The 26,755-nt window shown below is 45.2% G+C and overlaps 1 protein-coding gene across 1 annotated transcript in view; it reads right to left on the bottom strand.

The window, feature by feature from the left end:
• Nucleotides 1–13,362: 13,362 nt before the first annotated feature.
• Nucleotides 13,363–26,755, bottom strand: part of LLGL2 (LLGL scribble cell polarity complex component 2) — a 33,322-nt gene continuing 19,929 nt past the window's right edge. Inside the window, exons 11-26 of the mRNA XM_054278644.1 lie at nt 24,171–24,388; nt 23,619–23,686; nt 22,539–22,692; nt 22,337–22,441; nt 21,276–21,568; nt 20,865–21,018; nt 20,439–20,589; nt 19,638–19,754; nt 18,959–19,125; nt 18,032–18,296; nt 16,768–16,918; nt 16,190–16,227; nt 15,690–15,737; nt 15,128–15,170; nt 14,377–14,438; nt 13,363–14,024 (exon numbers count right to left, since the gene is read on the bottom strand). Of these exons, the coding sequence (XP_054134619.1) occupies nt 14,017–14,024; nt 14,377–14,438; nt 15,128–15,170; nt 15,690–15,737; nt 16,190–16,227; nt 16,768–16,918; nt 18,032–18,296; nt 18,959–19,125; nt 19,638–19,754; nt 20,439–20,589; nt 20,865–21,018; nt 21,276–21,568; nt 22,337–22,441; nt 22,539–22,692; nt 23,619–23,686; nt 24,171–24,388 (2,042 nt within the window). The 3' untranslated portion in view covers nt 13,363–14,016. The remainder of the gene's footprint in view (nt 14,025–14,376; nt 14,439–15,127; nt 15,171–15,689; nt 15,738–16,189; nt 16,228–16,767; nt 16,919–18,031; nt 18,297–18,958; nt 19,126–19,637; nt 19,755–20,438; nt 20,590–20,864; nt 21,019–21,275; nt 21,569–22,336; nt 22,442–22,538; nt 22,693–23,618; nt 23,687–24,170; nt 24,389–26,755) is intronic.

Raw genomic sequence — 26,755 nt, 5'->3', positions numbered from 1 at the left:
CCACATCTCTTTTTAAAGTTCCTTTTCTTTCTGTTTGTGGTGGCTTTTCCCTCCTTGTCACTGCTGTCCTCACTCTCCTGCCCTGATGTCATTTCCCATTGCTTGCAGGCCTTTCCTTTCTTCCCTTCCAGCCTGGACTCTCTGTGTTTTCTCCCCAGACCAGATTCACTTTTATAATTCCTCCTGCAGGCTCTTTTCCTCCGGAATGACTTCTTGTGGTCATTCTCTTTGTGTTCCTGAGGCCTCCCCAGCCTCTGGATCTTTAGGGGCTCTTCTCCAAGGCTGTCACCTTGTGCAGTGAGTGACTCTTTGCCCTTCCCTTGGCCTCTGCTCTTACCTTCCCTCCTCTTCCCACAGCACATCTTTGAGTTTCCTCCAGAGTTCTGCTCACAATTGAGCTCCTTCTCCTTCCCAGCCTTTTTCTGCCGAGCCTTGGATCGGGCAGGAGGCATTTCCTCAGTGCTCAGGAATATGTGAGGGCTTATCTTGACTCACCTGTGAAGGGAAACATTGTGCATTTTGCTGTGAAATAAGCTACAAAGGGGAGCCAGATGCTCCTGAGCACTAATTTACCTCATTTCTGTGGAGCCAAATAAACATTTACAGAGCCAAACTGACTGCCCTGTGCCAGGTTAATCTCTGGCTTATTTTGTCACAAATCACCATGATTTTCTGCTTTTATTAGAATCATACCATCACAGAATATGATGACCTGGAAGGCACCCACCAGGATCACCCAGGATCATCCTGAGCCTGCACAGGACACCCCAAGAATTCCTCATTAGGCCACATGTCCATGACTTTCTACAGCTGAGAAGGGTTTGGACACACTGTAGCTCAAGACAGAATGATTATTTTATTTCAGTTTCTGCTTCTCTCTTCGTGCTGCAGAAGAGAGGAACACACCCAATGATCAGTATGAAACAAACATCAGAAGCAAACCCTGCTCCAGTGTGTCAGAACATCACCCAGCTGCCCCTGAGTGCCCTGGCATTCCCTGGCACTGTGGGAAATGCTCAGCATCCCAGATGTTCACCCCTTTATCTCTTTATCTTTCCTCTAATCAGATGCATGGAATAAAAGATGTAAAAGTGTCCAAAGGGTGGGATCTTTCAGGCTGATGCAAAATATCACTTCTGCCCTTTCCAGCTCTCCAGACTCTTTATTTTATGAGTCAACCTTGTGCTGCTTCAGGCACCCACTGGGGCCCCTGTGAGTGAGTGAATTGCTGATGGCAGAGCCTGGGTTTGGGTCCCCAGCACCAAACACTGCAAGGAAAGGCTCCAAACCACAGAACAGTAGGAGCACAATGAAAGGAAATGATGGATCAGACAAAGGAAAACTTGGAGGTGAGGGGATGAGGAGAATGGGACTAAGGGAAAAATCTTACAGCAAGGAAACCCATCAGTCTGCAACATCTTCCCAAAGAAAACAGATTAAAAGGCTCCTACTGGGGCTATTTGGGACTATCTGGGAAATTCCATTACCCAGGGATGGGCAGGGAACAAACCAGCACATGGAACAGGGAAATTCCATTATATATTTTGTCCTCTCATCTCTTTCTCTGTTAAAATCTTCTCTCCATTTTCTCCTTTTTCTTTCTCTTTGTTTTTCAGCCAATTCTGTGGATTCTCCACAGGCAGAAGAGAAACTTCAGCCATCACAGATTTACAAATTCTGTCAGTGGGTAACAGAGGATGGAGCAGTCGAGATTTTGTTATTGATTCCTCCTAACTCCACCAAGTGTTACCTTATTTAAAGGCTGAAATCCAGCATCTGGAAGCCTCCAGTCACTTGTTAGACTATTATGGGATGCTGACAATATATTTACCTGTCTGACACTCTGCCCCTGCACCCCAGGGGCCGTGGGTGCAATGTCTGTACACAAGCTACAATCCCAAAAGGGTTTTGGCCAAGGTTTCCTGGAACTTCCATCCACAGACATCTCCCTGCCCCAGGGAAGGGGGAAACCACAGCCAGGATTGCAATTCAGCAAACTTTAAAAGCTTTAAACCTTTACAGCTGCTATAAAATCTGACAAGGAATGAGAGTTTTTAGCACTTAGTACCTCAGCAAAGATGGAAATCCAGCCACTCTCCAAAATATCTTATGACCTGATTGCAGACTGAAAATTGTCCAAGTGTATTTACAAGTTATTAAAATAAATGTTGAAAGAAGGCCATTAAAAAGTGCATTCCAGTACTCTGGGAGCAACTCTGTAAGAAACCACTCAGTGAATCAAAAATTTTGTCTCACCTCAGTCACTCCAAGGAGGGCAGCAAAACCACATTTGAGATTTCCACAGCTCAGCAAGGAGGATGCTCTAACAAAAGCACATTTGGTGTGTGCAGAGCACAGGGGTTTATTGCAAATGTTGGTTCCTTTTCTGTACCACCCATTTTGTGCTGTTCTGCACCACAGAACAATCTGCAATGGGGAAAAACAGCATCTCCCTTTGTCCCAGCTGCAACTCTGATACTGAACCAAAAAGCTGCTGCCCTGAAAGCAGCTGCATACAATTAAGGGTTCCCCAACAATGTGTCCTTAGGGTTCCCTCTAAACTTGCTTTTTTCTGTTCTGGTCTAGAGCTGACTCTGTTGAAACCCTCCTGGACACTCTGCCCAGGGCAGAGTTCATCTCTGAACACCAATTCTCCTCTCTCTGAACAGGACTGGCACACACAGGTGTCTGCTCACCTCATCTCAGCCCCCCCTCCCCACTTAATACCCCAATACTCCTGGCCTAGATCTCTAAATCCCGCAACAAGACTTTTGTTGCTGAGATTAATGGCAGCTGAATTAGACCCTAAATCCTCAGTACAGAATAGTCGTTCATGTTCTGTCCTCCTGGGGGCTTAAAGTTGATTCAGCTTCTCTACAGTGCCAAATGCAGGAGAAAATAATAAATAAAGGTTTGCTTTTATGTGCTACTGCTAGATAGTCATGCGTCTAAAGCCTTCCAAAAACAAAAATGCTGAAATTGTTGGATGAGGAGGAAGGTCAGGAACACTGCCCAAATTTGTCAGGAGCTTGGACACAGGAGTTTGGTTTGACTCACAGTAAACACAGGACCCCAGAGTGAATCTGGGCTAGAAAGTGAAAAACTGGAGTTGACAATTCTTCAGAGACAGGGCTTTAGAGCAGATCTGTTTGTAACACCACTGTTATTACTGGGAATGGGAAGCTGAATCACTGCTTATATAAAGAACTCCTTTGACATCAGACCTGCTCTGATTAACTGCCCTGGCCCATCTGCCTGCTGGGCACACTGCAGCAGGTGAAAGATGCTGCTCATCAGGTTTTCAGCTCCCCTCAACACACCAACTTCAACAAATCACTACAGGAAAAAGAACAATTCCATGGCATTCTCTCTTTTCAGAAGAAATGAGAATAACTCACATCAGAGAAAGGAAATCCTCAGTGCTGTCAGGAATCACAGCACGAACCTACAGATAAAAAGAAGAGCAGAAAGCTCACACTGCTATTTTAAGACCAACAGGGAATTGTCTGTCTTCCCTGAGCACAGTGGATTCTCCCAGCTCATACAGAGGAAAGTACAATCATTAATATTAAAGGAACCTGCCTGGAACTTAATTCTTAAGTTTCTATTTTCATTCACTGTACAAATGGCTCTAACCCCTTCTTTTATCACTCTGCACAGTAATTTTCTGTAACACTGATTCCAGCTAGCTGTCCCTTACCTGGATCACAGGTTCCATCCATGCTATGGTAACATATTCCCCCTCCCATGCCTTGTTCCCATGCAGCCCAGGGTCTGTTCCAGAGTTCCTGCAAGCCTGGGGAGTCTGACAGGGATTCTGGCTGGGCTGTGCCCCAAGAGCAGATAATTACACGTGAATGGAAGGAGAATGCCATCAATAATTCAAGCTTTCTCATGGTATCTTTTGAACTTTTCAACCAGCAATACCAGCAGCTGGCTTGCAGAGTTTGGGATAAAAGAAGAGGTGGGGTTTCACCCAGGTCAGGGTCAGGTGTGTATGATTAGGTGCACCCCCAAAGAAAGATTGAAAGGGTCAATTCCAAAACCAAAACACATCCACTGTAATGCAGGAGGCTACCAGACAAGGCACAGTAAAAACTACCTAAAAAAAAAAGCTTAGGCCAGTGAAAAGAATGAAATCATGGGCCCCTTTCTTTTGCAGCCCTGGAGTTTTATTGCAGGGAGCCAAGCACGGATGGCTCAGCCTCTGCTCTCTCTGTGCCAATACCAAGCTCTCTGCTGAAACAGGAAACCAGTTTCCAGCTCAGCACTGAAAAAGACAGCAGAAGTGGCACCATTTTTGCCCTCATTATGCCTAAATCTCAGTCCAAATCAGGCAGAACGACTAAATCTCCTTTCAACTCGAATTTCCAAATAAAGTTGTTCTCCTCTTGCAGACAGGCCGAGGTTACTCACAGCAGTGTTCATGTCCATCAAACTCTGTTTAATTCAGGGATGGTTTTGCCCTGCCTGGGCTGCTCTCAGTAAATCAGGTAACGGAGCAGCGCAAATGCCCAGGGGGAGCCTCCCCTGCTCTCCCCAGGCGCAGAGGGACAGCACAGGGAGACCAGGATTGAACAGCTCTGAGGGTGCCACTGGCTCTGTAAGGTTTCCTTCCTCTTCCCAAAAAGCCTTTCCAGAGGAGCTGGAGATTAAACAAAATGAACTCAGGTCTGGCCAGCCACCAGAACAAGTGACCTGAACACAAAATGTGATAAGATTTTAGATGCTTTGCAGCATTGGTTTGGGTGGGACCTGTTTGTCCACCTCCTTCCAAGAGCCCCTGGCTGTTACGTTCTGTACCTTGAGGACTCCTCCATTAAGAAACAAAGATAAAAACTGGGGGTTGAGCTGGAGAACTCAAGAGTTTTACCTGAGCTTTCTGTCCCTGGATGCTCCACTTCTCTTAGCTCACAAGAATGAGGCTGTAGAGCAACAGTGCAGTTAATTATTTCATCGCTTTCTTTTATTAACTGTCCACAAGTCATTGTGCAGGAAAGAGAAATCTCTCCTGTAAAGCCCAGAATGACTGATGGCGTGTGGAGCATCAATTCCTTAACAAATCTTGGAGAAAAGCCCCAGGGCTCTCAGCTCCAAGCTTCTCATGTGTGTGGCAGGGAGGAGAAGCTACTATGATTTTAAAAAGTTATTAAAGAGTAATAAAACATCAGAATCCCCTTTTCACTGCAAATTCTTAAGTCAATTACATAAAAGAAAAGCTTTTGATGCTATTGCATAAAAGAGACACAAAAAGTAACTCCATTTTTAAAAATTACTAAATCACACCAAAGAAAGAGTTGAAACTGGCTGTGATCGATCAGAGAAATTAAACTTTGCATAAATTCCCAACCTCCTTGTTTGCTAGGTAATAGCTCAGGTAAAGAGATTGGCCAAAGCAATTCTGAAGAACACCTGTTTTGAAGATTAGCACCCTAAAAATATAAATAGGGTCTCCTCTTGGTTTGACTCCGCAGCAAGTAGAATTGACAATCCAGGCAGGACCCTGAAGCCTCTAAGACTTGTTTAAAAATATATATATTTTTATGTATCTCTCCTCATTCCCCCAACCCCCCATTACATTAATATAAAATATCTCCCACTCTTGCTTCCATATCATATGCTGCCTCATATTGACAGCAAATATTCTCCTTTGATCCTGTGCCCCAGGCTACTGAGGGAGAATTCCTGACCTCTCATTCCTGACCTCTGGCTGTTTCAGACTGGGCTCTGCTGCTTTCTTCAGCTATTTTAGGACGAGCCAAAAGGTCTCCAAGGGCCTCTTCCCCAGCCATAACCCGAGGAAGCCAAATAAAATATTCATTGCAAGGAGAAACCAAAACAATTAAGTTACATAGGTTTGAAAACAGCCCCCTTCAATATTTCAGGAGCACTTTGTTGCCCGATTGCCTGCGTTCAGCAGGGCTGGATGGATGATCCAGTTACACTGCAGGCAATGGCCCCAGCCCAGGGTCAGAGAGCCCCAGGGCTGGACCTGAGCTGGGTGAGCTGAAGGACTCTGTGCTAAGACAGGGCTCAGACTTCTCCCTTCTAATCCCCCGAGTGACCTCTGTGGTTGTGTCTGAAAGGAGCAAAACGAGGAGTGTGAGATGCAAAGCTGAGTTTTGTGTCAGGTACAAACAGGCGACGTGTGTAGTTGTGAATGTGAAATGTGTGGACCCCGACAATGGGAGAGCTGTGAATTCTAATAATAACTGAGGAAAATAAAGCATGGAAAAAGGCCTTTGAACCTATCTTTTGTTTGCAATTAACCCTGGTTGATTTAGGAGCATTGGAATTAAAGTTTTAAAGATATTGCTTTTTGCCTGCATTTAATCCATAAAGAGTTCTGCAATAATAAACTTTTGAAGTATTGAAGTATTTGAAGTATTTGAAGTAACCTTTTAGAATATTACTTGTATCCTTGAAACTATAGCTTTGGAATATATATAAAGGAAATATGTTTATCTCATGCCTTATTGAAGCAGAGAAAAACAGCTTGAGAAAGGAAGATGAACATCACCACAAGGGTTTATGGTTTCGACCAAAGGGAAACTGGACCGCCACCATCTGGGGATACTCCTTTGAGATACATCCTGAGAAACTAAGATCACAATGGTGTATAGAATCATGATATAATAATTTGGAAAAAAAATTGCTAATGAGTAAAAAAAATTGGAAATAGAAACAGCTGAGAAAGCTGATGGGCACCCCTATAAATACCTGTAACCATCAATTATCAGTGTGCAGTTGGGGGGAAAACTTCCCCCACTATACCCAGCGCTGTATTGCTCATACTTTACCACATTGAATAATAAATTGATTGCTGCTTGAATATTGGCCCAGTCAAGCTTCTTATTCACAACAGGAGGAAAGGCCAGGCAAGGCTGCACTAAACCCAGCCCTGGTTTGGTAGCACCAGCGAGCTCCTGGAGAGCAGCAGCAGCCAGAACCAGCCCCAGGCTCATCCCACTGCTCGCTGTGCTGCTCTGGGACTCGGGATGGGCTGTTTGCACTTTATTTTCACTGGGCACACCGAGGAACCTGGGTGGCCCCAAATGAGCTGTCCTGGCTCTCCTTCCCTGTTTGTGCATAGCTGGGAACCCTGCGTTTGACAGAGAATTCCTCCGAGTCAGTGAAATCCCCCGGATTTAAACCGGGTTTCAACCCAATTACACATGAAAGCAAGAGGGTTTTTAACAGAGGGGGGTGGGCTGCAGCCCCGGGGCTGCTCTCCCGTGGGAAATGAGTGCTCTGCAGAAAGCAGCTGAGCCCCCAGAGCACAAATCAGAGGCTCAAAGTGGAATGTCAGACTGGGCAGGCTGAAATGATTACACCCAGGTAGCTGAAAATCCCCAGCAGATTCTAATAAGCTTGCAGAGATAAAGGCAGAAGGAACCATGCAGCAGAGGGTGAGGTCTCATGTTACAGCCTCACTGACTCTGTGGGGCCACTCCTTCCTTCCAGCGCATTCCCCAGCTGTTTCCTCTGTTCCAGTGCTGGTGGTCACCTCAGTGCAATTTCATTTTACAGGTAAGCTGAGCTTCCTCATGCTGAGCTTCCTCCTGACTGAGAGGCCTGCCTGCCTGGAATTGCCCTGGCTGGTTATTCCCTTATCCCAGATCATAAGGCATTAGTTAGTTAAAAATTAAATTTAAAAGCACCCATGTGCACCCAGAGAAGAAAGGGAGCAGGAACACAGGAGGGCAGGACAGACCTTGGCCACAGAGGTGAAACTCTCTGGAGCTCCTGAGCTCTGCCAGGGGGAGGGTACAGGAAAGTCACTGTTCCTGGAAGAAAGTTTGGTTTGGAAACTTGGCCAGAGGCTCTGTTAAAAGCACATTATCCTATGGTGGAAGTTTGTTAACTTTCATGAGATGTTGGGCCACTCACGTTTTTTATGCCCTGTGATATTGTCTTTACAGTTTTGGGGCACAGGCACTGTTATTATGCTGTTACTGAAGATCTGAAACAAACTGGGAGTTGTTTGCTGAGCCAGGCATTTGAAGACACTCAAAGACTCTTCTCAAGGTGATTGCTTCCAAAACTTGACATTTATTTTATAGGATGAACAAACATTTTCTCTCGTTTAATATTAACTACCCTGTATCATATGCTGTGTTCCACCGCAGATATTTAACTGCCTTGATCTTCTGTAGATAAATCCTTCTTCATTTTATGAGAGGTCTCACCTCTCCCTGTGCACGGGAGAGATCCTCACATAAATCTCTCTCACCAGATATCACTGTGACAAGGAAATAGTTCATAGAATTTGAGCCACTTCCATGCAGGACACATTCCAATGGAAAACTCTTTCTCTGCATAAGCAGATGCAGAACAAGCACTTCAGTGAGCAAGTTCACCTGCAGAACCAAGCCTGGTCAGTCTTCAGTCTTCTGAAACAGAAAGTGATCACAGCTACTTTCTGTTCCTTCTCCTCAAAGAAAATCTACCAGGTTAATGGTACCTGCATCCCATGTTATTAATTAATGAGGCACATGGAGTTCTGATACATCAATTCATGCCTGTGAATTGAGTTACTGAGAAATGGGCACTTTTCTTGTGCACTAAAAATTACTAGTTGAAGATCTTACCCTCAAACAGGATTTTTTAGTGGTTTAAACAAACCTCTAAGGACGAGATGAATGGGCAGAGAACTGTCAGGAGGAATCTGCCTGTGCAACATCAGCTAACAGAGATGAATTGGAGCAGGAGTGGTTTCTGTCCAATCCAAGGCCTGAGGCTTTCAAAGGGCAAAGCGCTTCAGAGAGATGACATGATATTATTTCACTTTGAAATTCTCATATATCACTTACCAATTTCAAACCAGGGTGTTTTAGGATGGACCCTGGATGCTGCACAACAGGAATCCCAGTGCCTGGACTGACACTGCTCTCAGCAAAGAGCTTCAGGAGCATTTAGGGCTGAGGAATTGCCGCCTGCTCTGGAGCTTCAGTAATTTAAGTATAAAATTAAATCAGCCTTTTTAAAATGTTAAATCCATAGTAACTATCCCCTAATGCTTAAATTTTATTATTTCCATGAACTGTGCTTCATGGATCTATCTTGACAGAGCTGAATTTCCTTGAGATGGATTTTTTTTCACATCCTCATTACTGTTAATTTACATTTAAAGCGTCTTCCTGTAATGAAAGTACAGGCAAATATCACCAGCTCTGAACTGTGAGCAAACTGACAAGATCACAGGTAATCAAACTGATTAAGGACTCTGATACCTCCTTTGGTCACAGCCTGCATGTCATCTGCTCTTATCTGTGTCACAATAAAGTCAGCAGGATGTTTGTCTACAGAACAATCCCACCCTTGAAAAACACCTCTCCCAAATTCCCTTCCTGTGGCTAACTTGCAGTTTGGAATAAAGCTCCCCCAGCCATAGCTGAGGCCACTTTTTTCTCAATTTACTGTCTAAGAAATAACAGCAAGCCTTCTCTTATCCTGCCATATTCTCTGCTTGCTTGGACTCATACCCCAACAGAGCTTCAGCTGCAATATCTGATTTTTGGGGTGATGTTCAGCAGCTCAGAGATGTCCTTGTGTCACCAATTAGGGTTTTTTAGGAGCTCAGCCTGCTTTTCAAGGGCTCAACAATCTGATTCAGGTAAGTTCCCTTTAACGAAGGAGACTGTGAGCAGAATCCAAGCTTCATTTCTTGAAGACCCTGCCCTAAGCATAAGCAGAGGAGATTGCCCTTAAACAAATGAAGAATATGCAGAGTCTGTAGGAATAAGGACACAATGCACAGACTCATCTGGCAGAGGAGCAAACAGGAGGAAGAGATCCTTGTCTTTTGAAGGGCAGGAGTCAGGGCCAGGCTGGGCTCTGCCCCTGGAGACACAACACAGCTCCTTCCAACTCGGGTGGCTCTGCCTGATGCTGTCAGCACATGCTCAGGACCTTCCATCTTTAAGAGGGCTCCCTTGCCAAAAAAACCTTTTAAAATATAACTTAGCTCTGCATACAAGAGCTGTGCCCAAGGAGCTGGAGACATCAGTTTCTACTCATTTAGCTGGGGAAGAGGTGAGCAGAGGGAAGAGCCCCAAAGTACCTTTTTATCTGTTTGCCTTCCTACTGAAGCAGGCCACAAGGGCAAGGAGCCTTTTAGCTCTCCTGTCTTGGTTGTGTTCCCAGCAAGCTCATCCCCGTGGATCAGCCAACATGCATCAAAGGAACAAGAGGCAAGATGGAAATGAGGAGTTTGGCATACATCAGTTCCAAGAAAATCACACCTGGGAGAGGCCATTCCTACCTGAGCAGCAGCTGGGACAAATTCATCAATGCCAGGATGATCTCAAGGACCATCCTGCAGCTACAGCAGCCTTTCCACACAGGGATTTGCAGGGCCTCTGGGAAGCTGCATCTGACCCAGAAAGCTGATCAGACACCCTCATCATCATTATCGTGTTGGAGAAAGAGGCTGAGGAATAACCCAAGCACTTGGGGCTTGTGGCTGTGAGTGCAGGTGCTGAGTTTCCTTCCTGTGACCAAGGGCTTGTGGCAGATATTGAAGGAATTTTTCCACCTTGCTTCCCCCAGGGAATCAGCTACAGCTGCAACACAACCTTGGGCTTTGCTTGAAAGAGATTACAAAGTCTGATGTGGCTTAGCAAGGACTGCTGGGTTTTAGAAGCAATTTTACACTAAAGTCTGTCTCATCTTTCAGCCATACCAATTCCTGCTCCTGTTAAAGGCATGCCAGTCCATGAGGCCACAGAGGCAGCGGTTTGGAGGCTGAATTCAGGGACACAGCCCAGGCATGAAATCCTTTGAGCTGCCACAGACACAAACCATATTCTAAGAAACAGACCAATTAAGCTGTAAAAAAAAAATCATCCTCTTACTGATCAGACAGGCCTCAGGCTTCAAGACCAAGATGAAAAGTACTTTTCCTTCCAACATTATGTTCTTCTAATAGAACTGTTAGACAAATTCTGCAAATATTCAACTTCTAAACATCTGAGGAAAGCGTGTATTACTATTGAAAAGTAAAAAAAAAAAAAAATAGAGCTCCAGGCCAAGCTTCTCTAGGAGTAGAGAATTTTGGCAGCAAACACACCACCCTATAAAAGAGCTCACGTTACCAGAAAGCATTTGACCTAAAACTCAGGCCACTATAAAACAGCATCCCATATTAGGGACCCAATGTGTACTCAGATGGGGAAAATTTGTTCTTTAGTTGTGATCCAAGACTGTCCCCTGTGCAGAGCAGCAGGTCTGTGGGGGTCAGGGAACGCTGTGCCAGCATTGCTGGAAGGGTTTTTTCAAGTCAGTGTTAACAGCAACTCTGCTCCTGCAGCCAAGGGCCACTGGCCAGTGCCAGAGCCCTGTGAGGCTGCACAAAGCAGGAGAAGGGGGAAGCACTGCCAAGGCCTGACTGGCAATAACCTTAATAAGGGCCAATGAGCCCTCAGAGTGCTTCCAAGCATTAAAGCATTAGCTCTTGGAGAGAGCCAGCAAACTTCTATCAGCTCCCAGACAAGGAGTTCAAGTGAAAAGTAGAGGTAGGCACAGAATTTGAGGGGTTTGGCAGCAGCTGAATCCTCTGATCAGAAGCAGGCCATTATTTTTAGTGTCAGCGGAGGGGCAGGCTAAGAGTAACCACAAGGCTCAGAAGGCAGTTCCTGAAAGGGAGAGATGAAAAGGGTTTTTTTTTTCCCCCTCACTACATTCAAAAGCTGCCTACATTCATTCATTGAAGGCTCCACCCCTCACGACCATCTCATCCCATCACCAATTTTACTTGCTGTTCGTTTTCTGACAGCACAAAAAATACACCCTAATTCTGTCACAAGCCTTTCCATCCCTCCCTGCTCAACTCAGAACACAACTGAAAGCACAATTCATGAGTTCCAGCCTTGCCCTGCTCTGTCCCTTTGCAATTTCTCCTGAATTTTAGGCATAGGAGCTCGAAAAGGATTCTTAATGTCTCTGCCTACAACAAGCCAAGGATCTCATTCCAGTAACTCCTTCAGTTCTAAAGCTCTGCTTGAAAAAAAGAATCTGCCATAGCACATATCCTAAACTACTCAATCCCATTTGTAGTCTGGCTTGTCCTCTGAAGAAAATAAGAAGCCTGGATTTTTTTTTTTTTTTTTTTTTGCTGTAGGTTTTGAATCTAAATGCACTTTAGAGTTTACAAAAAATTGCAGCATTTTTGTGAATCTCTCACTATTCCAGTGGACCTACTGGAGTTCTCAAGTTATGTGGGTGAAAACAGGGAGAAAATAATAAATTGCTTCTGCCCTTTCTGAGTAAGACTGTCACATCTCTTCCCCCAAGCCTGCCAACAAATAAATACTCAGAAAAGGCTTTAGAATGGGTCCATCTGTGAGGAGCAGAGAGAAGCAGCTGGGTGCACCAGGATGATGCACATGCACACGGTCACAGCAGCTCAGAAGCTGCTGATTAAACCATAATTTCCTGTAAATTTGCAGCATCAATGCCTGGCACGAGAGGTGGAAACAGCAGGACACCTCCCTGCCAGCTTCAGTCCTGCAGCAAGAGACAAGGAAATAATGAAGCAAACAGAAATAAGGAAGTGAAAACTACTTTAGAAATGGAAGCTGAAAGAGAAGGCTCTCTAAAACCTCATTAGCAATAAATTAGGTCTCAAAGGAGGTATTAATTTTAGAAGGAAGGGTGCCTGAAGCACCAGCAGAGCAACTCTACAAGCATTTTTTCCTGCAGAACAGAATGTGCCGTCCTAGTGCTGTAGGTAAGAAAGGATTCCTCAGCCTTGCTTGGGAAGATCAAGAGGGCTCCCAAGGAGAGGCTGAAACAAAAGTGCTTCCAAGGAGAGGTTTCCAAAGTATGCCAAGGACAGCAACTCAGCTCCATTCCAGGAGGATTTAGTTCTTCCTCACTGGCTGTCACAGTGCTACAAGCAAGTTACAGTAATTTCAGAATACTTTGTTCTGTTTCTTAGCTGGAAAAAAAAGGGCTGTTAGGTGAAGGATAAAGGAAAAAAAAAATTTAAAGAGGACCAAAGTGCTCTCTGCAGAGTTTTACCAGCTTCAATTCCAAACCCACTGGCAGACAGCACAGCAGCACTGCCAGATCAATCCTGTCTCCCTCCAGTGTGATCATGCACATTTATTCAGGACAAACCAGCAATGACCTTCCAGGGACTGTGATGTGAACCAGTGCCCTTTCCTGGCACCCCCATCCCATCTGGATTGCAGGATGGTGACACAATCCCTTTGCTCCTCCCACCCACCACCTTGCTTCCCTCCAGGAGTGCTCTTTGCTCCCCTCAGCTCAGAGGGCAGCGCCTCCTTCTCCCAAGCACCTGTGGGCAATATAAAAGAAGCTGGTGAAGGACAGAATAGATATGAGAGGAGACAATGATCACAAAAGGGAATTCAGAATTTTATTGCCAAAAAAAAAAGCAATGTAGTGTTGAAACAAAAATCAAATTCAATTAGTTTTCCTCCGATTTGAATGGCTACAAAAATAGATTCTACCCAAATCCATAAAGCCAGTTAACAGTACCATAACAAACAAACCCCAAAATTACTCATTCAGATACCACATACAGCAGTCACAGGAATCTAGCATATATTACTTAATGTTTTTTTTTCTTAAATTTCTAAATGTTTCTGTTAAAACTGAAATACCCATAAGATTTTAAAAAAATGTACAAAAAATAATTGTTGGAGGTAACAGTGTGCGTTTATTAAAATCCTGCACCGAGGCAGTAAAACATTTATAATTTAAAACCCAGCCCAGTAGAAAAGAGAAATGTGCAAACATTTGAATGTTAGGTGTACTCAGAGGCTTGTGGTGCATCAGAGCTGGCATCCACTGCTGTCCTAAAGCAAGGCAGGCTCCAGCAGGAGAGGTCTCCAAGAGGCACTAGAGGGGAGGCAGAGGCAGGAGCACTGAGCTGCAGCTCCCCAGCCTGGCTGCTGGCAGCACCGGTGCTGCTCCCCAGGACGGTTTGCCCAGTCAGTAGTGTTATGGCACTCAGTCCAACGCCACGAGGTCCTCCATGAGTTCTGGTCAATCTGCTGCAAGAGGGAAGAATGCAAAAGCCATTTGAAAAGGCAGGCAGTGAAAGCTAATGAGAGCTAATGAGCTGATACACTCAGATGGCTGCTGGGAGCTCTGGCTGCCTCACCAGCTCACTTTGTGATAAAGGTAAGAGTCAGGAGCCTTCAAAGGATTTTTAGCTCTTCCTTTACCACTGGTGTAGCATGGAAGGTGCTGAACAGCACTCACACACCACTCAGCCAGCAGATTCCCACCCCAAAAATTCAGGTCAGAGTTCTGCACAAAGCAGTGAAATAAAATGAAGCTTATTAAGAAATTTCATTCTTTCTGCTTCCTTTAGCTGCTTCCAATATCTTTAGCCTCACCTACCTCCTCCGTTACTTAGTCCGTGTCCTAGTGGACTTCTTGCCGAATTTTTTTCTGCATAGCTCCTACAATGACACAAGAGGAGATTCCTTATTGCAGTGCAGTCTCATCCCATCCACTCCCAGATGCCAACAGAAGACCAGGATGAGGCAGTGTCCAGAGGAAGTGCACAGAGCAGAGCATGTCAGGCAGTCACTGATCCTTCCACACCAGCAGTTACCAATCCCACCAAGCCTCCTGTTGCAGACAGTCCTTTGCCTGCACTTGGTAGCCCCTGACCATCCTAGGGAGATGAGATAAAGCCCCGCAGCCGTGGTGGTAGCTCAGCCCTATTGTACAGGCAGAATGGGAGCAGAGACACTGAACACATCCAAGGGACAGTGTCAAGCCAGGATTAAAACTCCAGAGTCCCATCCTTGACCAACTTAGCCCGTGTGGCCTGCCCTTAGATCAGCATGGGTTGACACAAATAGAAACCTGTATGCGAATACTCAGAGTCCTGTTCCTTGGGGAGGTGGGAATGTGATCTCTCCTGCTTTTCGGAGAGAAAGAGACAAAGAATTATTCATAAAAAACATCAAGGGACAGCATGTGAAAGAGAACCTGCCTCTCATTATTGCCCTTTGGTAGCTTGTGGGATGCACAGGTGACCAGATTCCAGCAGAAGGATTCCTGCCATCAAGTGGGTATCCCCCTGCTGTCACCCTCCCCTGCCAGCCCCAGCCATCAAGGAGAGAAGTTGGTTGATACTCACCCTCTGCCACCCTCCAGAGTACTCTGGATCTCCTTCAGCACTTCTGGAAAGCAGAGAGTTAAAGCAGTGAGCCAAAGCAGGGGAATCTGCTTTCAGGCAGCTGCCTGAGCACATTCCACCCCCCCAGTGAGCAGCCTCCAGAACCTGCCTCCCACACTCAGAGGTCAGCCCTTAGATCATCTCTGCCTCTCCAACCAGGTTTTACTGGGCAGGCTGGCACACAGGACTGAAGCAGTCAGTTGCCAGAGGAAATGTTGCCAATCCCTGTGTACCAGAGCCCCAAAGGAACTGTCTGTTCCAGCTGTCATCTTACACAAGTTCTATTGGAAATAAAGATCCTTCTCTTATCTCAGCAGGGAATGCAGCTCTGCAGAACAGCCCCTGCCCAAGGGCATGGCTATCTGTCCAACCCCTCATTTCCGGGGATTCAAGAAAACTCAGCATTTCTGACGGTAATTACAGAGCCCTTGGAACTGGAATCCACAAAATTCCCAGCAGCTTTCTTCTTTTCCCACCCAGAAAGGCACCTTCCCCCTCAGCAGCAAGACTTCATCTCACTCACTTTCATCATTGAGTAAGGCATGTTCCATCAGCCTTCCAGACTTCCTTTCTAAAGAAGAGTAAGAAAACTTGTTTTAGCTAACAATATTTTCCCCTTTTCCTGAAATAAGTGCAGTTTTGGAGAAATGCACAATGGAACTGGATTTTTCCCCCACGTTAAGTCTTTTTTGACTTTACTGAATGCTTCACAACTAATCCTTAAAGTCTCTCACACACTGAACTGTTCCTTTCAGCAATACTAGTTTGGATAACAGAAGATCTAAATAAGTTCAGACCTTTCCTCCAGCAAACTCTGTTCTACCCTTTAAGAGAATCTTCCACATACAACTTACTTCAGAGCTATCAACTAAAACACAGTCCAGGCAGATCACAATGTTTCCCCCACATCCTTCCTTATTTTTCCCTATCTTAGGTAGAAAATATCAACTGTAGCAATAGGAAAGACATTTTGAGGTTTACACACACCACACTACCCTCAGTACACTTATTTTTTTCACTTACCATCTTCTTCACAGTCACTTGGACTATTTCCTGGTCCCCTAAAAAAAGAGAGGAGGCAGAAAACAATTACTGATGCTGAAGAACAGGAGTGCAGAGAATTCCTGTGTGTGCTTGGCAGTTACAAGAGGCTCCAGTGCACATCAACTAAATGGTTTGCTGAGTGTGGGAAGGGGCTTCACCACATGCTGGTGATGCAGAAGTCTGCAGGCACCACAGAACACTTCTAAACTCTTGGAATAAAAATCTGTAGGATCTCTGTGAGGGTCAGATCTACTGTTGCTCACTGGTGTTCCAAGAGGAGAGGAGGAACACTGGATTTCCTTTCACAGAGCAACAGCTCAGCCTCAGCACTTGGGAACAAGCAAAGCAAGCCAAGGCTTTCTCCAAGTTTGTGACTCCACCTTAGGGATGTTCCGAAGCTTCCTGCTTTGTCCTACCAAATGTACTCCAAGCAGGAAAACCATCAGGGGGAAGGTTACATTTCCTGATGCCACCCCCTCTGTGGATGTTAACTTTAAAGGGGTTTTCTTTCTTCCCTGCTCAGACACAGTCATGTGCAAGAGTGTTACAGGCATTACCTGGATTTCCTGGCAGCATTCTCTGTGCCAGGCTTGTGCACGTGGTTGTTGGTTGTCACTTCTGGCATGTCCACGATGCACCGGGGCTCCACCAACCATTTGGTGGAAAGGGAAAACCTCTCAAACTCTGATGGTGAGATCAGATAGAAACCTGCAGGGAATTGGGAATTGATAAGGGCAATTCTCAGCAAACAGTTCCAGAACCAAAGGTGATCCTAAAAAAGAACAGATCTAGGCATGATCTATGTCTGGCAGAAAGGGTTTGCTTTTTCTTCTGTCTAAGCAAGGAGGGATCACTGAGGAAGAAATTACCCCAGCTCCCCTCTGGCTAGCCTAGAGACCGTGCAATTTAAGGTTATGCTGAGACATAATTCTGTTGTCCTGCGCTGACACTTAGGAAAAACACCACAGAAAAATGCAAAAAATGAACTGGAAAGCAGTGATCCATCTTCAGCAGCCACAGGATCCCAGTTTTGCAATGTGAATGCTGAGACACAGGCATTTGAAAAGGCAGGCAGTGAAAGCCATTTTCAGGCTGGAGGCACAGTGGAGCCATTTCCCAGAGCCTGCTGCTTAGAGAGCCATTCACCCACACCAGACAAGAGGAGGGTGGCCAGGTGGAAGTTATCTAAGGGGCACAACCAAGCTGAAAACCACTACACATTCCTGTATTCATTAACAGTAATGGAATAAACTCACTCCTAACTCATGTGTTGGTACCTGTTGGCAGCTGGTACTGCCCAGAAACACACAATGAACACATTTCTGAAACAGTCTCGTATGGAGGGGCTTGACAGCTGGCTTGTAAGGAAAGCTGAGTTAACAGAACAAATAATAATTTATGATTTTTGAGTGTATTTATAGCAAAAGAGAAGACAAGGCTGTTAGCATAGAAACAGATTAGAAAAGATACATGAAAATTTTTGTAAGCTGGACTATGTGCACGAGTAGATGTATATATGTGCTTTAATAAATTTCTGTAAAACTTTTGCTAATTATATTGACACATTGCTTTGCATTAATGAATGTAATAAGTTATTGTGATGTAGTTAATAACTTAAGATTATGTTTTGTTAAAAGTATAGGTTAGAAGACATGCAAAATTTAAAAAAAAAATTTAAACCCTAATCATGTATATATATGTCACGTCCAACCTAACAAAAACAGCCTCACATGTGTACACAGCCAGCTAAAAAGCACTAAGCTGTTTCCCACTGTCTCAAGCACACAACAAGAGGGATGATCTGGGAGAAGACCACCTCACCTTGGCCATATTTGGTGAAGACACAGGAGGCAATGCCGCTGACATCCTCCTTGCGGATGCAGGGGTAGCGGATCTGCAGCTTGAGGAAGGGCAGGGAGATGATCTGGATGTCTCCCAGGTTGGTCAGCACTGCCAGGTCGTTCTCACTGTAATCATCAGTCTTGCAGCTGCCAAAGTTGGCAACTGTCACCTTCCGTACCCTGCAGCCCTCCAGGGCTGTCAGCTTGAGCTTCAGTTTGGAGCTGACCTTGGGCAACGTGAAGACCTGTCACAGAAATGAGACACTGACACCTCTTCCTGCACAAAGGCAGCAGCAGCAGCTCCCCAGGACATCTGCTGCTCCCTCCCTGGATCATGTTTCCATTCACAGGGAATGCACACAGGTGTAACCAGAGCCAATCCCCTGCTGATGGCATGAGAAAGAATGAGCCACAGGCAGTGTGAAAATGTCTTTCTGTTCTGACATCAGTTTTACCCTTCAGGCTATAACCACGCTTCTCCTACATTTTTTCAAAATTCCTCCCTATTTGGCTACAAATTTACACAGAAAGAGAACAGAGTTTGAGTTAGTGTGCAAAACAAGAAACTTTTAAGCTACTTCACAAAAATACCTACAAAATTGCTGGTAGGTATAACAGAAAAGCTCTTACCCAAAAGCAGAAGCAGCCTTGTCCAAAGAGTATAATGTAATACAGGCATAAAATTTCTATATTCAGCATGTGCAGTGCTATCCTGAACACCATTTTGCCAGCACACACCTGATTTATGGACTGTACCAAACAGAAGTGCTGTCCCAGGGCAGTTCTTGAGGCACAGGAGAACAAGCACTCCCAAGAGTTCTCTCTCCACACTGAGCAGTGCCCAGTGCTTTAGCAGATTTCATGCACAATTCAGAGGCACCTCCCTCCCTCAATAGGTGACACTCACCTTAAATTGCTCTTCAGACACCACCAGCAGCTGGTGGCTGCCTTGCATATCAGGACTCTTGGAAAGGTCATGTGCTACTTCTAGAGGTTCTGGGAGGGGAGTGCTGCGTCCATCCAACACAAGTATCCCCACCACAGGAGCCCTGTGCATCAGCTGAATCTCTTTGGCTAGACAGGCGAGATAAGGAGGAAAAACAAACAGAAAAAACAAACAGGAGTCTAGTCAGAAACATTGTTAGAAACCCCTTCACGCCCTCTCAGCACTGGAGACCTACATACTGTGGTTATAGAAATGCTGCCTAAAAAGATTTGGTAGTTGAGGGGCATTAGGGCATTCAGACTGGACTGATGTGTGCCGAACAGAAACCATTGTTGCATAAAGACAACAGGCCCAGCTGCCAGAACAAAGGACACGTGCAGCGAGGGTTGATGGCAAAATTCAGTGACAGCTGACACAAATTTACATTTCTGAAGTGAGTAGGAAATGAGGCTGAGGCACATAAAGCAGTCCTGGAGCTCCAGTTCAGCTGCTGCAGTGAGCATTGCTTAGCTCAGACACTGCCACACTTGGCTCCAATCACTGATAAGCAGCACTAACTGAGTGACCCTGCTTTTCTGGCCATAACTCCTGTGAGCCATGGCTCAGACTCAACAGAACCCTGCTTTCACAAGGCACTTACCCTGCTCTGCCCTCACAGGCTCATCCATCCTCCTCTCAGCTGGAGGAACACGTAAACAGAAAGCATAGACTGTCCCTCCATTGGTGCCAGCCCACAGGGACGGGCAGTGCCGGGAGCCTGGAGTGACAAAAATGTCCATGAGCAAGGCACCCTCCAGGACATAACAGCTTTCCTTGGCTACACAAAACCTCCCTCTGTTTGCATCCTAAATATCTTTGTATTAGGGGAGACCTGCCAGGCACAAACTGCAAGTTTTTAACATTCTCTTCCCAATACACATCCTCCAGCAGCCCTCAGAAAGGGCACTGCACCTGAGCAAAGGCACAAGTACCACCACATGAACCACCACAATTGCTGTGTCCAGTTTTCACACATGTATATCACAGATGAGCAGAGTAAACTTGTGCATGCTATCAGTTTGGGCTCTGATGCACAGCCAGCCATCACCTTCACTAAAATTAAAAGGCTTTGCTGGGGACAGGGGGGAACTTCAGAGGAATGAGAGAAGGAAAAGTTTATACTAGAAAGTCAGATTCCAATACAGCACATGTGAAAATCATACATAAAGACCTGATTCAAAGATGAATGGCCACTTGCCTTGGATTAGCCAGCAGCCCAGAATGGCTAAATAACAATTCTACATGACAACATATGCTCTTGTTCTATATCAGTTTTTCAGCACAGCACAAAGTAGGACACAGGAGGTGCCGAGTTTTCCTGGCAGCAAATCCTAATACACTCCTTGGCAGAAGCAGTAAAAACTCTTCTTTGGAAGAAGAGAGAGATGTTTTTCCTACTCACTGTCTCTCAGGAAGGTATCAGCAAAATACAGGGTTCGCACAAAGCCAGTGAAAGAATCTTCTGCCGAGCGCGCTTCGATCTTGCGCTGGACTGGAGCCAGCTCCATCTCCTGCAACACGTCCTGGTCAAACTTGGCATTTGCTTCTTGCACCTTCACAGGTGAGGAGACACTGTCAGTCAGGGATAGACACAGCAGGGAGAGAGAGGGAGCGTGGCAGCAATAGAAAGGCACACCAGTGAACTTGTCCTCTGATCTCTTCTAAAAATGTGGCTGATTTTATCTAACAGAGCATCAGAAATTGCCATTTTCCCCTCATACCAATAGCTATTGATTTGATAACAGGGCTGAGAGCATCTCCTGCTCTAGGCAGTCTTAGCAGGTTCCAAGCTGCAAACAGACAGACCCCAAAAAGGTGAAGCCCTCACCTCTGAGGCATTCCCACCACCTCCTCTCCTCTTCCTACTGGACACACGGCTTCTTCTGATCCGCCGGAACGACTGACGCAGGGACTTCTTCAAGGATTTCACTCGAGACAGGGGACCTTCTAAGGCCAGCTGGTCACTGGGATGCAGTGTGCACCTGGAAGAGGGAGACAGTAGCCACGTGGTCACTTTCTACTGGGTGGCAATCGCTCTCAAGAGTCCGGCAGGATACACAGAAATGTTGGAACACACTTATATGTTCTGGAAGATCTTCAAGGGTGGAGAAAAAAGAAGCAGAGCTTCTTGCTACAGTGACAGTTCTTGAGAAATCACTTATCACACCTTGTTTTGTTAGTAATTCCAGGTCACCATTAACATAAGGATTACCAGACCCCCTGGAAAGATGACACTTACTTGACGAAGACCAGTCGCTTCTGCTGATGGTCAAAAAGCCCAAAGCCATGACTGGTGCCAAAGGCCACAAGCCTCCACTCTGAGTGCAGGGCCAAAGAGGTGACCACAGCTGGTGGCTGACACTGGACAAGGACAAATGGCTGAAAACCAGCTTCAAATCTAACAGGCCCGTCTCGAGTTTTGAGCTTCTCGTGACCTTTCCATCGATAGCCCTCTTGGTCCTGCAGGAGATCTGCTTCAGCATGGTCCACCACGTGTTCTGCATCCTCATCATTCAGTTCCATCACCAGCACCTGAGAGGAAGAGAACAACCTTTGCTGCAGCTTTTGCTGTGCAGGCAGATCTCCAAGCTGCAGCCCTTCCCTACAGCTGCTCAACTACAGCATCCCTCACAGCAGATAATGTCTAAAACCAACTAGAGAAAACAGAAAATCCCAGAATGGCTTGGGCTGGAAGGCACCTTAAAGATCACCCAGTTCTAACCCCTGCCATGCACAGGGACATCTTTTCTGGTCAGAGCTCCATCCAACCTGACCTTAAACACTTTCAGGGATGGGACAGCCACAACTTCTCCAGGCAACCTGCTACAGTGCCTCACCACCCTCACAGCAAAGAAGTTCTTCCTATCTAATACCTAATCTAAACCTACTTTCTGTTTGAAGCCACTCCCCCTTGTTCTGTCATTCCAGAACCTTGTAAGTAGTCTCTATCCATGCTTCTTGTAGGTTCTTTCAGGTATCAAGGTGAAATTAGGTGACCTCAAACCTGCCCTTCTCCAGGGTGAACAATCCCAATTCTCTCAGCCTTTCCTTGCAGCAGAGCTGCTCTATACCTCTAATGAACTTGGTGGCCTTCTCTGGACTCACTCCACCATGTCGTCCCTGTACTGAATGCAGTGCTCAAAGTGGGGCCTCACCAGAGCAGGGTTCCATGAATCATTTCCAGAAAACAGATCAATTTACCATGACAGAAATGAGCATTTTGAATTTTAGCAGATCTCCAGATTACACTGAAACCTGCCCTGAAAACAATGGTTATGTTGATTGTTCATATTCCAATACCTGTCCTGCTGTACCAGCTACAGCCAAGTATCCACTGTATTTACACAGGTAGATCTTCTGGATCCCAAGTCTTGGGTCATCGCTGTAAGGATCAAAGGTACCAACCTAGGCAAGAGAACAGAGAGGGGCTGGTCTTTAACTGGGGCAGGAATCAGAGCTCCCCAGGTTTTCAGGAAGTTTCCACCAGCAGCAGCTCTCTCACCTTGCGGAGTGGAGGCCACTCGTCCTCCCCCAGGGTGTTCATGTTGTCATTGGGATCAGCATCTGTCAGGAACACTCTCACTGTGCTCAGCTTATAAAGGAGGTGCAAGCAGACACCAGAGGCATCCCAAAACCTCACTGTGCCATCCTCATGCCTGGGGGGGAGGATACACCAACACACATCACACAGGAGAACAGCACATGGAGGGTAAAACAGAGGGGAAAATACAGAATCAAAAAAACAAACCACAAAGAGAAAGGTTTTTGGCTTCTTGTGTATTTTTTGTTTTAGATTGTTGATTTTCTTTAATTCAGGTGTTCTTGGTGATCTGATACCATTACACTAATTTAAGATTATGCCAAAAAGATATGGAAAAGGCAAAAAACTTAGCACATAGAAGAAAAAACTCATCCAGGCAAAAAAACTGTTACAGCAAGGGAAGGGGAATTTTTTTTTTGTTTAAATCAAGCTTTAATCTTAGTTCTCCAGGTGAAAATTTGCAACAGTCTCCCAACACAAGGGGAGAAGCTTCTAACATGCTCCATCAAGAATGCAATCTGAGGAACAGCCCCTGAAACTCTCAAAAGTGCATTGAAAAGAAAATGGCAGATTTTTATGCAATGAGACAATCTCTTGCTAGCTACTTCCAACTCTTAGCTAGATCTGTTCATGCTGATCAAAGCAGACAGGAGTCCAAGCTAACCTCTATTTTAAGATTTAAAGTGTAAGGTAGAGGGAAAAATGCTTCAAAACATGAAAGATTAAGCTTCATTTTAACACTGCTGCCTTTGAACCAGGCTGGATTAGTGCCTGCACTCCTACACACTTTGGGAGTAGGGGCAATGGATAACACATCAAAACTAAAAATCAGCCACTTTCTGGGTTATCTGTGGACATCATGACCTGTTTGCTCAGAAGCAGCAAAACAAATTGGCTTTACAAAGCCAGCAGAGAAGCTGCACTGTAAAGCTGCAGTCTACCCTAAAAGATGAGCAGACTTTAACCCCATAGGAAAATCTCAGTCAGCTGAAAAAGGGGAACTGGAAAGGGCTCCCTGATGGTTCTCAGCTCAGCACTCACCCTGTTAGCAGCAAGTCCCTCTGTGGAGGATCTGGAGCGATGTTGGTGCCACCATCAATCGGCCATGGCTACAAACAGAGTAAGAGAAGTGTGTGACTGCCTAGGCAGTGACAGTGTGCAGAGAACACAGAGTCAGCAGGAGGGCATGAACTCCAGTGCAAGTAGCAGTGGAACAGTCCATGCTGTCAGCTTTTGTTGGGATTAGATGTCCCCATTCTGACACCAACTGTTCCTTTTAGAAGGTGTTCTACACTTTTCCCCGAGAAGCTTCATGCTTTTACATGAGAACTTTTGTTACCACCAACAGCTGGGAACACTCAGACCTCCCCTCTGGCTTGTCAAAGCTTGAAAAATATCACATTTTAATTCCCCAGTGGAACTGTAGTGCTTAGGGAAAAGGCCTCTCTCAACCCTGTTAAGAGGCAGGACAGTGTCTGCTGGGGCTGAACCCTCTGCAGATCATCAGCAACACAGACCACCCACACCATGGGCACTCACACTGACCTGAACACACAGGGACACAGGGGGACATGGGGGACACAGCTGCCATACCATACTGGAGTAGTGAATGTTCTGCTTGCTCCCAGCGCTGATAATCCTCTCCCAGAGCTTCAGTGGGATGTTGGAGACGTGGTGAGAGCAGGTGATGGCTGAGCAGTGCAGGGAGGCCAGGTATGGAGGGTGCACTGCTGGCCAGCCTGCACTTTTCAAGTCTATGACCACGAGCTCTTCTTCTGCCAGCACCACCAGGGCAGAGGGGTCATCAAACTCTGCAGAAACAACATTCACTGAGGCTGACAGAACTGACCAGCCAAGGTCAGTGCAAACAAGCTTCCTGTAAGGCTGCTTTGAAAACTGTAATCACACACCTCCACTTCAACATTTTTCTTGGAAAAAACCTTAAAAGCTGCTGTGTTAATTTGGCCTATTGAGTATGAATGGATCTGAAGACATCCACAGATTTACTGCAAATTCATGTTTCATTACATCACTCCTGGGACTGTGACAGTGACTTTTAATAGATTCCATTGCAGAGTATAAAATTTGTTAACAACAATGGCTAAATAACACAATGTCCATACTTACTACTGTAACAGCCAGAATTCCAAGACTTTACCTGCAGCTAATTAACAGCACTGGGTAGAAAGACATGCATACACCCCAGCAGTGACCCATTTAGTGCTGTGTTAGGACCACAGTCCATCCAGGCTAAGCTGCTTAAACATGCTAATGCCTTGGGTTCTGCAGAATGCTTCTCTGCTTGAACTGACAAGTATTTACAATTCAGCTCTTTCTTTTTATTTTCTCTTCTTCTCATATGTTGTGATACATCCTCTAGATTTTCTTTTTAAAGATGTCTACATCATCTAATAATTCTTATGTGCATTAGGAACAACTACAAAAGAAATACGTTAATGTAACTTGACTGGTGACATCTGACACAAACAAGAATTATAACTCAGGTTCCAATGGACAATCTTGAGTGAAAAATTTAGTCTACAAGGACATTATTGCAACAAGGTTGACAAGTCAGCCACAGCAGCAAACTGGTGGGGAAAACCAAAACCACAGACCAGTTCATAGCAGTGACAATTAACACAGCTCCAGAAATATGAGTGAATACAAAGCTGGATTTGGGTTGATAAACAGTGAACCATTAGCAAACTACCCAACAGCTTTTCCTGACCTTCCCTCCTAAACTGAACTTTTACTTCCCTCCTTTACTTGGTTGATTAACCTGGTGTACACTTGCAAGAAGGCACATACCAACACTGTTCACTCAGCAAAATTAAATTCAAGTAATTAGTACTTGGCATCACTAGTGAGGCACCCCAAGTTTCACCTCTGACTAGGCCCAGCCACAACACATCACTAATTAGTTCAGTTTCATCATGAAAAAGATGTTTTCTATTCGGTTTTACTTTGCTTTCCTATGTACCATCATTTGCAGCTGCCCACAGGACTTCACAATAAAAGTAATAATACCATCCCTGTACTGCAACAGCCCTGCAGTTTACTGTTGCCAACATTAACAAAAGGTGCTCTGTTTTAACAATTTTTTTCTCTGCAAAAACACATCTGAGCTCATTTCTTGTGGCAAGAATCTATTTTAAGTTGCTGAAGCAGCATGCACAGTAAAATTCGTCATGATTGCCACACACTCACCCACCTAACTAAAAAAAAAAAAAGAAACAGGAAGGGCTGGCCTTTTTAAACACTGTTTCCACAGCATATTCAGGGTAGTGAAAAGTCACCAGCTACAACCATGCTGCAATACATGAGCTTTGTGCTTATTAAATTAAGTGGCTTTGGTATACAATTAATACCTTGGTATTGCCATTGCAGGAAAGACTGCTTAAGGGCAAACAAGGCAAGCTATGTAGATCCACTAAGCTTAGGTAATCAGCCACAAGGAAGCTTGTCAACCACAGAAACCTCATTTTATTGTAAAAAACTTCCTCATCTGAGTGCAACAGTTTCAGTTTCCTGTAGTAGCTCCTGTCTGAACCCACCAGCAGTGGTGTTAACTGGATAATTCAATTATTGGTAAGTAGAAATATAAAGCCTGTTTGTTCAGTTATTTCATCCTAAAGGATTTCTAATAATATCCAGAACCTGAACTCTAAGTAGTCCAACTCTGACCTAAAAAACTCAGATTTCTTTCATTGTTAATACTTTTGTTCCATCATCCAGAATCTCCACTCTGACAATTTCATAGAAAGCAAAAGAGTCTCCTTCCTTAACACCAAAAAGTATTGAGCTCAAAGTATGAAACAGTACCCCAAGTTTATCAGCACTGTGACCTTGAAGATTTAGACCTGTAGGTTCTGCACACTTGGAAGATGCTCAGAAAGGGCAGTGTTGTGCAGGGAAAATCAGTAACAGACACACACAGGTACTTCTGCTCAGTTACACTTTGATTTCTCTGCTCTCTTTTCAGTGACCTGAGAGGGTCTGTTAAGATCTAGGAAGACAGGCAAGATGGAATCCAGAAGTTGGTTTTTTCTTCCTCTTTTCCCAGGACATTCCTCCCCTGGATCTGTGCTCTGCTTCCCAGAACAGGCCAGAGGGATCCAACCTGCACTGACAGACCAGGATGTGGAGCTGTGGCTGCCACCACCCTCCCCGGCAGGACA

Source organism: Melozone crissalis, unplaced genomic scaffold, assembly GCF_028551555.1.
Source record: "Melozone crissalis strain CALT ecotype California unplaced genomic scaffold, PUWL_Pcris_2 ptg000026l_1, whole genome shotgun sequence".
Taxonomy (NCBI): domain Eukaryota; kingdom Metazoa; phylum Chordata; class Aves; order Passeriformes; family Passerellidae; genus Melozone; species Melozone crissalis.
Note: the sequence above shows the minus strand (reverse complement) of the source record. Positions and strands in the feature narration are given on the sequence as shown.